The sequence below is a fragment of the Ctenopharyngodon idella genome, chromosome 14 (genome assembly GCF_019924925.1).
Source record: "Ctenopharyngodon idella isolate HZGC_01 chromosome 14, HZGC01, whole genome shotgun sequence".
NCBI classification, from domain to species: Eukaryota; Metazoa; Chordata; class Actinopteri; order Cypriniformes; family Xenocyprididae; genus Ctenopharyngodon; species Ctenopharyngodon idella.
Genome location: NC_067233.1, coordinates 29,717,669 through 29,734,461, shown reverse-complemented (window position 1 = coordinate 29,734,461; position 16,793 = coordinate 29,717,669). Strand labels below are relative to the sequence as shown.

General features: G+C 35.3%; 1 protein-coding gene and 1 long non-coding RNA gene across 3 annotated transcripts in view; one reads left to right on the top strand and one right to left on the bottom strand.

Annotated features, from left to right (window-relative positions):
- LOC127494726 (uncharacterized) overlaps positions 1 to 16,793 on the top strand; it is a 578,474-nt gene that overhangs the window by 442,924 nt on the left and 118,757 nt on the right. The gene's annotated exons all lie outside the window — the stretch shown is intronic.
- The window catches only part of abcb7 (ATP-binding cassette, sub-family B (MDR/TAP), member 7), a 61,633-nt gene that overhangs the window by 38,530 nt on the left and 6,310 nt on the right, over positions 1 to 16,793 (bottom strand). For both annotated transcript variants that reach the window (XM_051860822.1, XM_051860823.1), the window contains 2 exons: positions 13,907 to 14,026; positions 4,264 to 4,396 (listed from right to left, as the gene is read on the bottom strand). In XM_051860822.1, the coding sequence (XP_051716782.1) occupies positions 4,264 to 4,396; positions 13,907 to 14,026 (253 nt within the window). The remainder of the gene's footprint in view (positions 1 to 4,263; positions 4,397 to 13,906; positions 14,027 to 16,793) is intronic.

Sequence of the window (16,793 nt, the reverse complement as noted above, 5' to 3'; positions counted from 1 at the left end):
TGACAACGAGTTTCTATGCTCCTCTCTGTGTGTGCAATCTTTACTTGATGTGCCACCTACTGTCTGTATGAGTGTTTGTGTGCCACAATGGACCAGCTCAGTAGCTCAATATAATAATACACATCTGATGGTCTAAAAATTGCTTGAATGTAGAAACTGGCAAGCCTTAAAACACACAGCTGACAAACTTTCGTGAGGACGCAAGCGAAAGTGATCTCACTTCAGAGCTTGCGCACTGTCTGAGTGTGTGTGTTGACTCGGCATTTGAGTTAGCCTCCGTGTTGCTTCTATGCCGTTGACTGGACGGGGCAGTCACGTGACTACACACGCAGTAGTATGTTTTAAGAGGAAAGTATCAACAGGATTAAAAAAAAAAAATGAAATGGGAAAACTACATCAATTAGAGGTTCTGAATTTCGGTTTTGATTACTTTTACTATTTTACTTTTACTATTAACCATCCAGCCCTCCTATATATTAAGACCTACTGTACCACACAGATCTAATATAATGCTACATATCAGATATTTTTCCCCAACAGTTAACCAAATGTTCACTTAAGACATAACAGATCATGTCTGCGTGAATACTCGCCAAGACAGATATTTTGATTGTCTGTGTATTTGTGTATATTGGGATTGCATGCTGTCTTGTGCGTGCGCTTCGGATGTGTCAGTCAGCGTAAGATCGTTTTGTATACATCAGTATGGGCCTGAAAAATCACATTTTATTGGTTCAGACTCATGATGGCATCAAGAATTTGCTATGAATATTCACAAATTTGGAATGTTGCACTTTACAACGATACCAAACTTGTGCTGAGGGGAAGCACCAGTCGTCCAGAAGCGAGCAGAGAAAAATGGCAATTTTTCATGGACAAAAGAAAGGTACTCCTCTCATAAAATGTACAAATAAAGATACTTTTAGATGTTTAAATGCAACATGGAGCATTGGGATTGCTAGACAAGGGCGTAATGAACTCATTTTTGTGAAAACCTCAAATTCTGAATCATTTTGCCAGCATAGGCCACACATTATATATATACATATGTGTGGCCTGTGCTGGCAAAATGATTCGGAATGCGTATGGGCTAATTACGAGCTACAGGCAAAACAAGTGAAAAATGCCAAATTTGGACGAATTTGAGGTTCACACAAAAATATATATACACAGTAGGTAGTCAACCAGAATAATACTTTTACCACCGCCGCTTCTGCAAAACTGCGAGCATGTGCGTGCTGCCTTTTATCACTAAGTGGCACTATAAATCACAGACTTTTAAAAAATTAGAACGTAAATGTGTCAGTTCATTCTCTCAAGCATTAATCTGCTGCGGCTCTGTTGAGAGCTGTGGTAGCAGATGAATTCAATTAAAACATTGTAGTTAAATGAATTCATAGCTAAATCACAGTGCTGAAATTACAGAACAAATGTAGATATTGAAAATAAATGTAGGCGTTTATTATTTGCATCGAATTTAAGCAAAGTAAATGTGAGCACACCGTGAGCACTGTGAGCTCAGTTTTTTATGTAGGCCTATAATTAGAAATGCAAGTCAATAGGTTGTCTCTTATACTTTGTTTTCTTTTAATTTGTAGTCGATTCATTAACTGAAACATTAACACTGAAATAAATTAAACTAAATGATTGTAAAATTAAGACGTCAGGACTTGCTAACCGACTCAGCAGCATGTGTGTTTTTGCTTCTTTATGATATTAAGAATGAAATACAGTAAGTTGTTGTGATCAGCATACTTTTAATTAATAATGAAAATATTTCAAAATAAAAATATAAAACATGCCAGTATAAAAATGCTACATGAATTAGGCTTTGCACAGACTTGTAGTGATACCCCGATGATATGGCCTCGTGGACTACGCTGCAAGATTTCAGAGACTGTGCATCCAGCGATCAGATTTCGAGTCCCGTTTTTTTCTAGACGACTAGTAGTTGTTCATTTAAGCAATTAGTCGACAAATCGCACATTTATATTAATTTACTAACTTAAATATATACTGGAGAGAATACTAAACCATAATTAGCGTTTATTCCGCACTCAAGCGCACATAAAGCTTGCCATAAAGAACCGGCAAAAGTACAATTATGAATGTTTAAAAAAATAGCAAGCAGACATTTTAATTGTTTATTAATAAACTAGTGTTTTTTTCTGTGTCAGTGTCGGCTGAAAAGATGAAGTTCACAACATTGACTCGCCATCTCTGCAGTAGTGGACGCGCCAAGAGAAAAATGCACATTTCATAGGGATTGCATAATCAGAGAGTGGCCTATTTCTTTTCCTTTTGAATTGTTCTGTTTAAAAGTAGACATTTAAAGTTTTCTGTAGATATATTTCTCATGTCTGTTAGAGTTTCGGTTCGTTTATGAGACACGCTCCAGTTCATGCGCAATGCAAGTGATTGCGCCAGTGCCTCCAATGTCCTGATTGTATTGTCTGCTACATTTGCCTCTTATTTGTTAAATCCAGGCAATTGGTAGATGAAACATTGATTAAAATTAAGATACAATTTTTTACAAAACGAAATTCACTTTAAAAAAAAAAGATTTTCTACAAAACAAAACATGATGAAGTGGTCAAAATCATGTCTGATAAGAATAAATAAAAAGCAAATATAATCATGACATGGAGGCGCCGGCGCGATCACTTGCACGTGAACTGGAGCGCATCTTACAGGCTAAATGAACCGAAACTCAGCGTATAGGCTGCTTGCTTCACAGACATGAAGAATATATCTACAGAAAGCTTGAATTGTCTACCTTTAAACAAAATAATTCAAAACTAAAAAAAATAGGCAACTCTCTGATTATGTAATCCGAATCAAATGTGCATTCTCTCTAGGCGCGTCCACATGCGGAGATGAGAGTCAGCAATGTCAACTTCATCTTTGCAGCCGACACGGATTCAGAAAACATTAGTTTATTAATAAACAATTTAAATATCTCCTTGCTGTTTTTGTCACATTCATAATCATTACTTTTGCCGGTTCTTTATGGCAAGCTTTATGCGTGCGCTTGAGTGCTATATACACTAGCAATTACGTAAATGCTCATTATAACGGTTTATTCTCTCCAGTATTTAAAAATAATATAAATATGATTAGTCAACTAATGGCTTAAATGAACAATTAGTCGAACGTTATTTCACATATTTTCGATGTTTGCCTCACAGACATGAGAAATATGTGCATTGAAAGCTTGAAATGTCTACTTGAAACCAAATGAACCAATTCATATCGAAATCAAATATGCAACTGTCTGATTATGTAACCCATATATATGAAAGTTGCATTTCTCTCTAAAGACGCATCCACTGTTCTGTGGAGTCAGCGTCGTCAACTTCATCTTTACAGCCGACACTGACTCAGAAAACATTATTAAAAAATTAAAATGTCTAATTTTTCCCGACACATTCATAATCATTAGGCTACTTTTGCTGGTGCTTTGCAGCAAGCTTTACGCTTTATGCATAATTTATATTTTTATTTAATCAATTTATATTTAAATTAGTATTGTGTATTTCCCTCATCTAAAATATAAAGATTGATATTTTTTCTGACGTCTGGACTGTATTTTCAGGTGTTTTGAAAATATAAACAGATGATTTAATATATTGGTAATGAATAGGCTACATGTAAGAATTAATATTTCAAGTTCAGATTTCAAATGTCACACCCATAACGCTGGAGTTGCGCAAACAAGTTTATTTATTTATTTGCTAGTAGGTTGTGTATTTTAATATCAGAAAAATAAATAAACCTTATATGACTGTAAACATTGTTGTGATAAATGACAAATGAGCGCATGGCAGTCTTTGGATCAGCGCAAGCCATACAGTGAACGAATTTAGCAGCTGATGACATTTGGCACTGACCGCAGTGTGACTATCAAATCTATAAAAAAATATATATATAAAATATAATATAATATATATATATATATATATATATATATATCCATAACAGTTCACTCTTCTTACAAATAATATTATGTGAACTGGTGAATTTGTATAGATTGTCTAAATGACATTACCCAGTGCTGCCAAACTAAAGAGCAAATGAAATGCAAAATTTCAAACTGCATTAGCACCTAGAGCAGAAGCATACATGACAAAACACATTACAATGAACCTAAAAAAAAGCAATACTGACACAAACTTTTCAGGAAAGGTCAGTTGGCACTTAATATGTAGCACGCTTCCCAAAATGAAGTCAAACACCTGCCAAACAGGAGCAAGCAGAACTTACAGCCAATCAAAATAGCCGTTGCCATGGTCGCCACCGTGTTTGGCGCATCGTTCAGGTTCAACATGTGTCCCGACATCTGGTTCAGGTTGTCCACTGCATATTTAAACATGAAGGGCACCATCACATTGGTTATCTGGAGGACAAGCAAAAAAAAAAAAGAAAAAAAAAAGGAAAGGTTGATGTGAGCATGCCAAATGTTGTTCTATGTTCCTGAGTGCACTGATGGGCAGAATCTCAGCACCGAAGCACTGCATTAACAGCAGGCTGTGCGTGTCCTCCTGCAGACAGATCTGAAAATGACTTGCTTGATGCATCCACTAATGGAATTGAAATGATTATTAAAGCTAATTAAAAGCTCGCGGAAAGCTGCTGGGCTGTGCCAATAAACAGCAGCACATTAGCTGGACGCCATTTCCTTTGAATTTGGCTTCACTTTTGCTCACCCCTTTTTTATCGTATGACTCATTTTAGGTAAATGGCACACTTCTACGGCACACGTATGATGAATCTCAAAGGTGAATGTCACGAAACCTGTCAAGAACAAGCCCTGGCCATACCTCACTCTGAAGAAGATATTATTTTGTATTGACACATTTTCTACCCCAATTCCCAAATAACTATAAAGGCAAAAATACTGATATATCATACAAATTGTGAAGCAATTAAACATACTAGTAAGGCTGCTTTATACTTGTCTTGATAAAGACCAAATTAGTTAATTTAGAAAATTAAGTGAATAAAGTGAACCAAATGTAAAACATAGCGACAACATAGCATTGACCGTAAAGGACATTTCCATCCCAAACTCATTCACACTGGCGCAGAGTAGGGTTGTGTATCATTTTAATTTTAGCAATTCCGATTCTGCTTATCAATTCCCAGTTTCAATTCCAATATGCCAAAAAGAGAAATGAAGTCAAACATTTACATAACATTATTCTTGTCTTTTTGGAAAACATTGTTGCAGCTAAATCTGCAGCCTAAAGAACTAATAAACTAGACAAATACAAAATTTAAACATTATTAAAGTATATAGTTAGTAATACAATAAGAACAAATAAGCAAATTAGCAATAGCACAAATAAATACAACTGAAAAGTTCAGAAATTGAAATCAAATGTAAAATAACTGCATAGTTTTCTTTCTATAAATAAAATATAGATTTATCCCTATTAAAGTTACAAAAGTTAGTCAAGATCAGTGAGTGATTCTCTTTGTAGTTTGTTCTTTGATTAACATTAATTAAGGCCTCAGGTTAATTAGGCTGCTGTCACTTTAAGATATAATGCACATTTCCAATATACACTGTTACAATTTTGAGTGTATTTGTCCATTTAAGTGCAAGAAGACGTAAAAGAAAACTCAATTCAGTATTCACGGACTATATGAGATGCAGCATTTTGTGCGTGCTCTGGATGTGCCCAGCAAAGAAAACAGCATGCGAGTGCTGAATTGAGTTCTCTTTCATATCGTCTTGTGCTTGAATGGTTTGAAACAACATCAAAATGAGCAAACTGGAATCGATAAGCGGAATCGAAATTTTGATTTTGAAATCTGATTCCTAAATTCTAAAGTCTCAAAACAAAACTGTCTGGATTACATTAAACATTGTCTTTCCAAATATGTATGACTTACTTTCTTCTTGCGCAACACAAACGAAGATACTATGAACAATGTTGGGGTCCAAACACATTAGACCCCGCTAACTTTCATTGAAAGTAGGGATGCACTGAAATTAAAATTTTGGGCAGAAACCAAAACTGAAATTGACTATTCATTTTGACTATTATTTATTTATTTATTTATTTATTTATTTATTTCGAATTAGTTTTTTTTTTTTTTTTTTTTGTATAATTGTATTATTATTAGTAGACTTTTTAAGTAAATTCAATAATTTTACTGAATCTGAATTAAAAAAAAAATGCAAGCCAATAAAATAAAATTACCACACTTTTTTTTAAATTAACACACAAATACTGGACAGAAAATAGGCCTGTATTTAAATAATGTTAAATATCAATATATTAATATCAATAAATTATTCTTAATTCAGTTTTATGCAACAGAATAAGATTTAACAGATTTATTTTTTGACCAATTATAAAAGTATAGTCCTACAATTTTATTATTATCAGAGCATGTGAGCAGATAGCAGGGAGTGGATCAGTGAACGAGAGGGTAGCATTATTTTACCAACGTTGCCCAGCACAGCTATACCACACCATGTTACAGTACAGTAGGGCTATTGCAAATAGAAACAAACAAGTCCAGAGAAATTTAATGTCGGCACATTATTTGAGTGGACTCCGTTTTTCTGGTGAACGTGAGTGGTTCATGAGAGGAGTGTCTGGGCCGTGAATCTTCGGAAACGGAGCCTCTCGCAAAGTTACAAAACATGCTGCACAAGAGTGAAACATGATAGCTGAGGATGGAGGGGTGGGGCGGCATATTTTTGGCCTTTTTTCTATTCCGGCCAAAAACCGAAAATGCCATTTTCGGCCAGTAATTTTCGGCAGCTGAAATTCCGGTGCATCCATAATTGAAAGTACAGAAAACACTGAGACATTTTAAAATAACTTATTTTGTGTTTTCCGCAGAAAAAAAAAAAAGAACGTAATGGTGGTTTGTTTTTGCAGGAAGTAATGTCATTGCAAAGCAAATCAGGGATCCGTAACATACTAATTACTACACTGAAGCTTCATTTGTGGAAGATAAAAATGAGCTGCCAACACCTCAGTGATAATTTCACTTTCAAAGAGCACGCATCCTTAGCAATGCCCTTTTCCAAGAGGACAGAGTCAGAAGGCAAGTGGTTATAAACCGGTTTTAGTTACAAATCTCACACACAGGATGACAATAGCAGCCTCTAAGGTACTGCAAGAAGAAAACAAAACTAGTCTGAGGAAGATGAAGGTTTGTAGAGCTTTTATCTTTTGGTTCAATAATAGTGCACCACAGGATGATAAGATGGCAGGGATCAGACCAGCTAATAAAACAGGGAGTTATCCGTTTATAGAGCACTTGTCAGTCTTTCTCTATGTTTCCACATATGACCTCTGGTAACCTACATGGGCAGATAATGCACACACATGATTAAAAATTTAACAGCGTGTTAAATTTTTCACTTTTTGATGGTGAGCAAAAATGCTGTTTTTGTGTGTCCCTTTAAATGCAAATGAGCTGCTGCTCTCAAAAGGGGGCGGAATTTCAAGAGCTTGTGTTAGCACTTAGCAGCACCTCACATTACCTCATGCAGACTCACTGAAAATGTCAGAAACCGTTCAGCCTTTTATGTTCAAAACGGAGTCGGACAATGATGGAGAGACTCAAGAAGTGACAACATTTTGAATGCAACAGGACGCTTATGAACGGACAGACACAAACAGACGCGCTATGAGTGACACGCAAACAAGTTGCTGTGGAGTTCAGTTGAGCAATCGCCACGTGAGATCAGAACACACAAACACATGAAAATGAGTGCTGTACCTGCCGGTGATGAGGAGATTGTGAATAAAAAAGGACATATCAGCTTGTAAGTGAGGCAGTTTCATGGTTTCCTTATGTCTAACAGTTGATCTACTTCAAAGTTCGTCTTGAGAGAGCAGTTGTCATGTCGGTATAGCTGCACAAACAGTGTTTTCAATCACACAGTATCATTATTTCTGTGCTACAAATATTCAAATTATCACAGAAGTACTGAGATAAAAGTTTATAGTTCAGATAAAACACTAATGTCTATGTTATCAAAATAGAGCAAATCAGCTTTTGAAAAACTTGAACGCGCTGAAAACGAAGCATTTGTCGATTACATTGTTTTACCACCAGGTGGCGACAAGTGACTTAAAAATGTATTTGACATTGAAACTTCATTCAACGGATTCTTTCAAATACATTGATTCATCCAGTAATGAAACAGGAGTATTTATGGGCGTGTCATTGAATCATACATCAAAACAGATTTTTTTAAAATAATTAATTTAAATATATTTAAAATTTTAAAATAGACTGCAGCAATTAAAGGGTTAGTTCACCCAAAAATGAAAATTCTGTCATTAATTACTCACCCTCATGCCATTTTACACCCGTAAGACCTTCGTTGATCTTCGGAACACAAATTAAGATATTTTTGTTTAAATCCGATGGCTCCGTGAGGCCTACATAGAGAGCAATGACATTTCCTCTCTCAAGTTCCATAAAGGTACTAAAAACATATTTAAATCAGTTCATGTGAGTACAGTGGTTCAATATTAATATTATAAAGTGACGAGAATATTTTTGGTGCACCAAAAAAAAAAAAAACGACTTATTTAGTGATGGCCAATTTCAAAACACTGCTTCAGGAAGATTCCGAGCGTAATGAATCAGCGTGTCGAATCATGATTCGGATCGCGTGTCAAACTGCCAAACTGCTATAATCACGTGACTTTGGCGCTCCGAACTGCGGATTCGACACGCTGATGCATTATGCTTCGAAGCTTCCTGAAGCAGTGTTTTGAAAAATGGCCATCACTAAATAATTCGTTATTTTGTTTTTTTTGGTGCACCAAAAATATTCTCGTCGCTTTATAATATTAATATTGAACCACTGTACTCACATGAACTGATTTAAATATGTTTTTAGTACCTTTATGGATCTTGAGAGAGGAAATGTCATTGCTCCCTATGTAGGCCTCACAGAGCCATCGGATTTAAACAAAAATATCTCAATTTGCGTTCCGAAGATTAATGAAGGTCTTACGGGTCTGGAACGGCATGAGCGTGAGTAATAAATGACAGAATTTTCATTTTTGGGTGAACTAACCCTTTAATATTTTGTCAGAACCTCTAGTAAATTACAAATTTTTTCATTTAGTTTTCATTCAGAATTGTGATCTCGGTTTGAAAAACAAAAAAGTTTCTAAATTTATACAGAATTGTGCAGCTCTAAGTTTCTTTAACACTTATTTATTTAATCTTCATATAAAATATTAGAAAGATTTGTTTAAATTTTATTTTGCTTCGTTTTAAAAATTATTTGTTGTTTGCCTTAATTAAAAATGCATTGGTTAGATTCAAACATTTTTTTTCTGCTAAAATTTTTTCAATAATTATCGATACCAATCAATATGAAACATATCGTGATAATTTTTTTTAGCTGTATCGCCCAGCCCTACGTGACAATATTACTTGTCAAGGTGAGAAGCTGTCTTGCGGTATCAGCATGACTGTGTTCGGCATGAAAGGGAATTCACTTAGGTCTATTTTTATTACCACAAAAATATTATCTAATTACTCAATTACTTGTCAAAATAATTGACCAATTACTCGATTACCAAAAAAATTGTTAGTTAGTGACAGCCCTACAAAAAATAAAAAAAATAAATAAATCCGTAAAAATAACGGAAAAAGTACTGGCAGCTCATTACCTGGACATTATCCAGCAATTTTACGGACATTTCCATTAACCCTAAAACACAACTCAATGAAGTGCAAAATTCAAAACACTGGTAAAACACCTGTAAAAAATAAATGAATACTGCTTAATGAATACAGTACATTGTGCCCAATTTTTACAGATTTTTTTAGAGCGTAGATTAGTTAAATAAGTAAAATGCACCTGGCATTGTTTTGCATTTTGTGACTTTCAGTCGAACAAAAGACCAGTCATATTTTGTCATTGAAGTTTTTTTAAATATAGTGTTTCATAAAAATATCTTGTCTTATTCTCGTGAACCCAATATTGTGTACTGTCTCATTAGCTAAGTGTATCATCACACCCCTATTATTAGGCTATTTTTATTATCTAATTGCTACCCCAAAGTTTCACATCAACAACAACGCATAGCGGGCACTTCACCAACAAGCGCTTAAAATAAGGAACTACAAAACTACAGCCCATATCAAAATTAAATTGCAAGATGACAGACCAATATTCACAAATGGTCAAAGAGTGCTTGCAGGCTCGCCTTTGTGCCTGGTTTCTTATGCAAGTTTAAAATATTCTAACTGAGCCCTCAGCAAGAGTTTAATGCAACAGTTATGTTAGAACACATTTCATTCTTATTTCCATGGTGACGTGTCAAGCTTGTCATGGGATGCACAGTCCTAAGAACAATGTATGATGCATTTTTTTTCTTTCCATTTTAGTCTAAATATATATAAACTTGTTACCGTTTTAAATACTTTTAAATAATTATATTTATCATGTTATTTTATCAATAAGTTAACAAGCTATGGACTCCACCATCTAGTTTGTTTAAGCTGAAACAGTCAGGGATGCAGTATATATCATATTTACATGTAGATTCACCACTTCATCCCAAAAATGTGAAAGTGGCTGGTGAACTGTGAGAAAAACAGTGTAAACTTTATAGTTACGTACTACACAATGCGTATTTGGCGTGAATAAAACATGCTGTCAAATTATGTTTGAAAGTTTATAATTTCAATTATTAGGCCTAATGGTGCTTCCATAGATAGTGTTTTTACAGTGTGAGTACATTTATCTCAGAAGCATTTTGCTGTAGACCAGTGTAAAAAGTAATAAGTATTTAAAGCTGTAGTCTGTAACTTTGTGTTCAAAATATACAAAAAAAAAAAAAAAAAAAAATTAATACACTGAGTGAGTAAATCATGAATGCATTTTCCAAACCGTGTTTTTGTCTTATCCTGAATCACTACGGTACACCATTAATGTGTGTTTATATTAGGGATGGCCATTTTTGGCAATTTTTCATTTCAATCATCAATAGGTTTCAAAAACGGTTAATCGAGATTAGGGCTGGGCGATAAAACGATAACGATATGTATCGCGATAGACACGTGATCGATATCAATAAAAAATGTGTTCGATAAAACGTTCGATATTTTTTTATTCTTCGTCGGAAGAAAACAGAGGTTGCGAAGCAAGTTTGGTTGCATTAACAAAGGCACTCGCTCTCTGGTAACCTAGCAACGTAGGGAGTAACACGCTAACAGCCAATCATGTAACAGTATCAAGTATGGTTGCGCCATATCGTTGTCTCGTGCTGGTCTGCTGGATTCCTCTTCAGTAACCGGCAACTGATAAGCAGAAAATGAGTGCCGCAGCGAGCGAGGAAATTGTAAATAAAAGAGGAAAAGTCAGCTCGCCAGTATGGCAGTTTTTTGGATATTATAAGTCTGACCGTAGTCAGACCAATGTCGTCTGCAAATTACGCAAGACCGTCGTCCCCGCCAAGACTGGTAATACCACGAACTTGATGTACCACCTTAGCCGCGCTCACCCTTTGGAGCACAGCCGTATTCAACCAACAACATCTGTAGCTGCAACACCGCACAACATTTTAATTATTTGAGTTTTCCATGGTTGTTGACATTTCTGTCTTAATAACTGAGGGGATTATGATCAGAGGAAGGTTAAGTTTAAAATAAAAATGTTTAAATGTAATATATTTTTCTCCTGGTCCTTATTTTAAATGGGTCAGAAAAAATATCAATAATTATCGATATCGACCGATATGAAACACTGATATCGTGATACAGTTTTCAGCCATATCGCCCAGCCCTAATCAAGATAATGAAAATATCTGAAGACTGTTAGGAAAATAAATGTTAAAAATAAAAATATGACATGAAAACCTGTCTATGAAAACCTGTCTATGAAAACCTGTCTATGAAAACGTGATTAGAACAGTGTTTGATTATGATGCAGCAATGTTTTTAATAAGGAAACATCTAAAAGGAATAGCCGCCTGAGGTGAGTGACGCCAATAAACTGAAGCCTGTTCCATGACACATCCTATGATATTAATCAGATAACTTAGATACATAATATAGACGTAACATTACAACTTGTATCGGATGCAAATGCCAGTGAACAGAGAGTGAATGAGAGAGTAAGAGAGAGAGAGAGTAAGAGAGAGACAGAGAGAGAGAGAGAGAGAGAGAGAGAGAGAGCTCACGCACGCTTTCACAACAGCGCGCTGAATAACGGGTAAGGACAGAATTTACTGTAGATTTCTATAAAGTTCTCATTATAATGTGACAAATATGATGAAAAATGCACTGCTGCATTATTATAACATCATTATTTTTATTTTTATTTTTTTTAAAGAAACATCTAAAAGCAATATGACCGTCTCAAATAACTCAGTCAATATCGGGCATTGCATTTGAGCATGAAACTAAACACTGATTACAACTTTCATCTGCCAAAGGTTTGCGAATGCAAACGTGAGCTTGACCGAAAGTGTAACTCCGATTGTGCTTTAAAAAGTGTCACTAATATTTCAGCAATATTTTGAATTCAATTTGCACTTTCTGATCAACCAAAATATTATTTTATTTTTCAGCACAAGATAAAAGCTTGGCGCTGCACAGCTTGCATTGAACTGTATTTTCATCTATCTTGTCAAAGTGAAACTAGACATCACTGCGTGACTTCGAGGCCATTCTCTCTCTTCTAACATCTTTTGACACATGCTGTGGAAAGCTAAACAATCAGAACTCAGGGCTCCGCCCAAAGTGCTGCTATAACCAATCAGGAGAAAAAAGAAAAAAATACATTTCGATCATTGTTTACATGATCAATAATCGCTGTCACGGTCGAGTACTTGAGTACTCGGTCGCTGTTGCACATCCCTAGTTTATATTCGGACTATTTTAGACTGGTCGGGTCTCCAACGCTGTGGAGTAGCCCAGTACCTGCATGACTCATCACAGACATAAACAGAGAGAAGTAGCTCCAGCTACAATGTTCTTCCGCAAGACACATGCAGTTTTGTTTATTAGCCGCTAGAGTGCCAAAAGTTATGCAGCTTTAAATGAAAAAAATTTACATATACATATAAATGTACACATTGATTCTGAGAGCTCACTTCAAGGATTAGTTCACTTTAAAATGAAGAAAATTACCCCAAGCTTGAGGGGTAATTGTCACATTAAAGTGAACTAATCCTTTAAAAATCCCCATGAGTGACATTTTTGCTCTGGTCCAGAGACACGATAACACAGAGCAGATCACATGCGCAGGGGGCCTTTAACAACCCGACGCCATCCGCGCTGCTGAGAGTAGAGTTTCGATAGAATATGTAAAAATGTACTGCACGCTTTCCTCTCAATAACAAAATGAACAACAAAAATGAGAGCGGTAAGAACACAGCAGTTAAGAAAGCATCTGATCATAGCGATATGGATGTGTTTGCACCAGCTCTGCAGTTCAGCACTCCAGTGAAGGCGCGTTTATTTATATAGCACAATAGATGTAGATGCTTTAAAGCAAGCAGATTTACAGTATTAAATATAAAAAAAGTTGTCATGCAGTCATGGTTTTGATGAAATAAAATAGTTTTTGCTTAGGTTTTATGCATATGTTGGTGTGTTCTTTATAAGTTTTTCTAAAATTAGATTGTCTTCCTAAGAAAAAGAAATATCGCAATACACCGCCTTTCTTATAGTATCGCAATATATCGTATCATAACCCCTGTATCGTGATACGTATTGTATCACCAGATTCTTGGCAGTCATTGGCTAGCAACCATCATTTTTGTGTACCATTACACACCTCAGCACAACATATCAAAATACAAACCGCCTGAATGTTACATTTTTGTCACAGAACTAGAAGTGTATAAAAAGACAAATGAGCCATTAAATATAGTGGTGGTATGATAAATGAACGCACCTTAGCTCCAGCGAGCAGACTCAGTGAAATGGCCACTCGAGCACGGAGGTCAGGTCTGTCCTTGGGCCAAACATATGTCAGCATGGCTGCAAGAATCTTCGAGGAGTGCACTTCCTTCAGCTGGCAACAAAAAATAAATACATTATTTTTTAAAAGGATTCACAGTTTAAAAATAAATCTTGAAATAAAATAGAATTAAAAAAGAAAGAAAAAATTAAATATTCTAGATTTTTCATTCTCTTAAAACCTGTGAGTTCAAACCAAAACAAAATGTTGTTTAATTGCATGCATCTCAACATCCCAGGCTTTTTTGGGGTTGTAAATTATAATGTGATGCTTGCTGTATCAACATCTGCAGCAGGTGGCAGCAGAGATCCACAAAGCCCTCTCATAACTGGTCAGTTCAGTCCACTGTCAATCAACCTGGTTTGTCAATCAGCCCATCTACACGGCAAAGAGAGCAACTCAATGTGCAAAACCAGATTGTCCACATTACAATAAAAGCTCTCTGCAAGCAAAATGATTCTAGTTTGTCACGTTTGCTAGAAGTGTAGAAGTGTTCTCATAAGTATGGTATGGGTGGGAACATGTAAACCCACTTAAAAAAGGCTACATCTGACATTTTACCATATCAAAATCATCATTCAGTCTTACTATGCAAATGTACTCAATAGTTTCAAAGCTATAAGAGGAAGAGTCTCTGTTTATTTTAGATGAAAGAATGTTCATTTGCACTTAAATGTTCAAATAAATTGGCACTCAAATAATGGTCAACCAAGTAGTTAAATTATGTTGTTACATAATCTGACAACTCTTAGATGACTAGACATGAACCTGGTTTATTTTTCCTATCCTTTACGTTTTAATTTTTGTGAATTGTTAAGGCTTTAAAAAATTTTATAAAAAAAAAAAAAAAAAAAAGTCTTGAATTTCTAAAACTATTAAAATTATAATAATAATAATTTTAACAATAACAGGACCCTCTGAAATCGGTTTTGTTTTTCCCCAAATTTTGTTTTAATTTTTCTGTATTCTGTGTTTTATGATTTAAAGTGTTCCTATTACGCTCATTTAGATTTACACTATTGTTCAGGAGATCTACTATAATAGGTTTACATGAATTAACTCATTATTTGCTTTATAATTTACATTGTTGCAGCACCTGTTTTCACCCTCTGCCTGAACGTTTAAGTTTCAGTGTCTTTAAAACCTGCCTTCCAAAAAGCCCAGTCTGTTTTTTTTCAGTTAGATGGCCCCAGGCTGCTCTAACTGGTCTACCACTTAGAGCGTGTCGGAAATATAACGGCACTTGCCATAACCGGCGAAACCTGAGGCACTGTAAATACTACTGTAACTACACTATCAATTTTTCCGTATCAGTTTGAGCCAGAGTCTGATAATGAACAACACAACTTGTGCAGGATGTATCACAGTGGTATTTTTTTTTATTCTATACCTCTCTTAGATTTCAGATATGATGTCATAACCATATCATTTCTGTACATCAAGGCAAAACTGTATGTTCGTTAACGGCTGAGGAATTGTGTTAAAATACATTTTACCCACTGATTCTTGGATTCCTCTGTCTTTGGAAGCCCATGAAATGATGTTTTGCCCTCACAGTGAAAAAAACCCAAAGCATTTCCTTGACCTAGTGATAAACTCTTCCTGGCCTTATAACTACTGTACTTTTGTTTGTGGGCGAGCCAAAGTAGCAGGCAGGCGGGCATTATGCAAATGTGTAACAAGGTGACGTAGCTATATCATGAAAATAATAACAGGACTACAAGTAAGGTGTTTTAAGCGAGTGTTTTCTGTTGCAGAGATTCACCCCCTTTGGCATGGACTTTGCAGATCATTGACATTCACAAAAAGCTACATCACACAGAGACACTAATAGAAAGGTAAACTAAATAAAAAAAAAAATAAAAAAAACTGTAGCAATCAAATAAATTCAAAACTTACTGAACAATTTAAAGTAATCAAATTAAAATAATTCTTTCATGACAAAACATTGACTTTTTTTGTCAAATAACATGGTAGATGCTACACAACAGAGGATCACTGTACATAAATTACAACATGGATGAAAAAAATCTCTTGATTGTGTGATATTACTTAAAATGTTTTAATACATTGTATAATTATTATTATTATTATCATTAATCTGAGAAGTACATTTTACTATACAGTAATAGATTCACCAGCCACTTTATTAGGTACACCTTGCTAGTACCGGGTTGGACCCTCTTTTGCCTTCAGAACTACCTTAATTCTTTGTGGCATAGATTCAACAAGATGCTGGAAACATTCCTCAGAGATTTTGGTTCATATTGTCATGATATCATCACGCAGCTGCTGCAGATTTGTCAGTTGCTCATCTATGATGCTAATCTCCCGTTCCAACACATCCCAAAGGTGCTTTATTGGATTGAGTTCTGGTGACTGTGACTGATAAGCTGTTTCCATCCACTTATTTTTATGTCCATTTTGGGATATCGCATGGTAAAATAAATAAATAAATAAATAAAACACTGGATGGAAACACCAAGATGCGCATAATTCTAAAAACATGTATAAAAAAAACTGGTGCGCTTATTTGAGGCAGATTTTTTTTTTTTTATCCGATAAGGAGACGTATAAACTATGATGGAAACATTTACCCAATAAATCCCTCGATGCGCAACGAAGAACTTTGGGATGGACATGGTCAGCATAAAAGGGGTGGACATGGTCAGCAGCAATACTCAGGTAGACTGTGATGTTTAAACAATGCTCAATTGGTACTAAGGGGCCCAAAGTGTACCAAGAAAAAAATCCCCCACACCATTACACCACCAGCAGCAGCCTGACTTGTTGATGCAAGGCAGGATGGATACAAATTCTG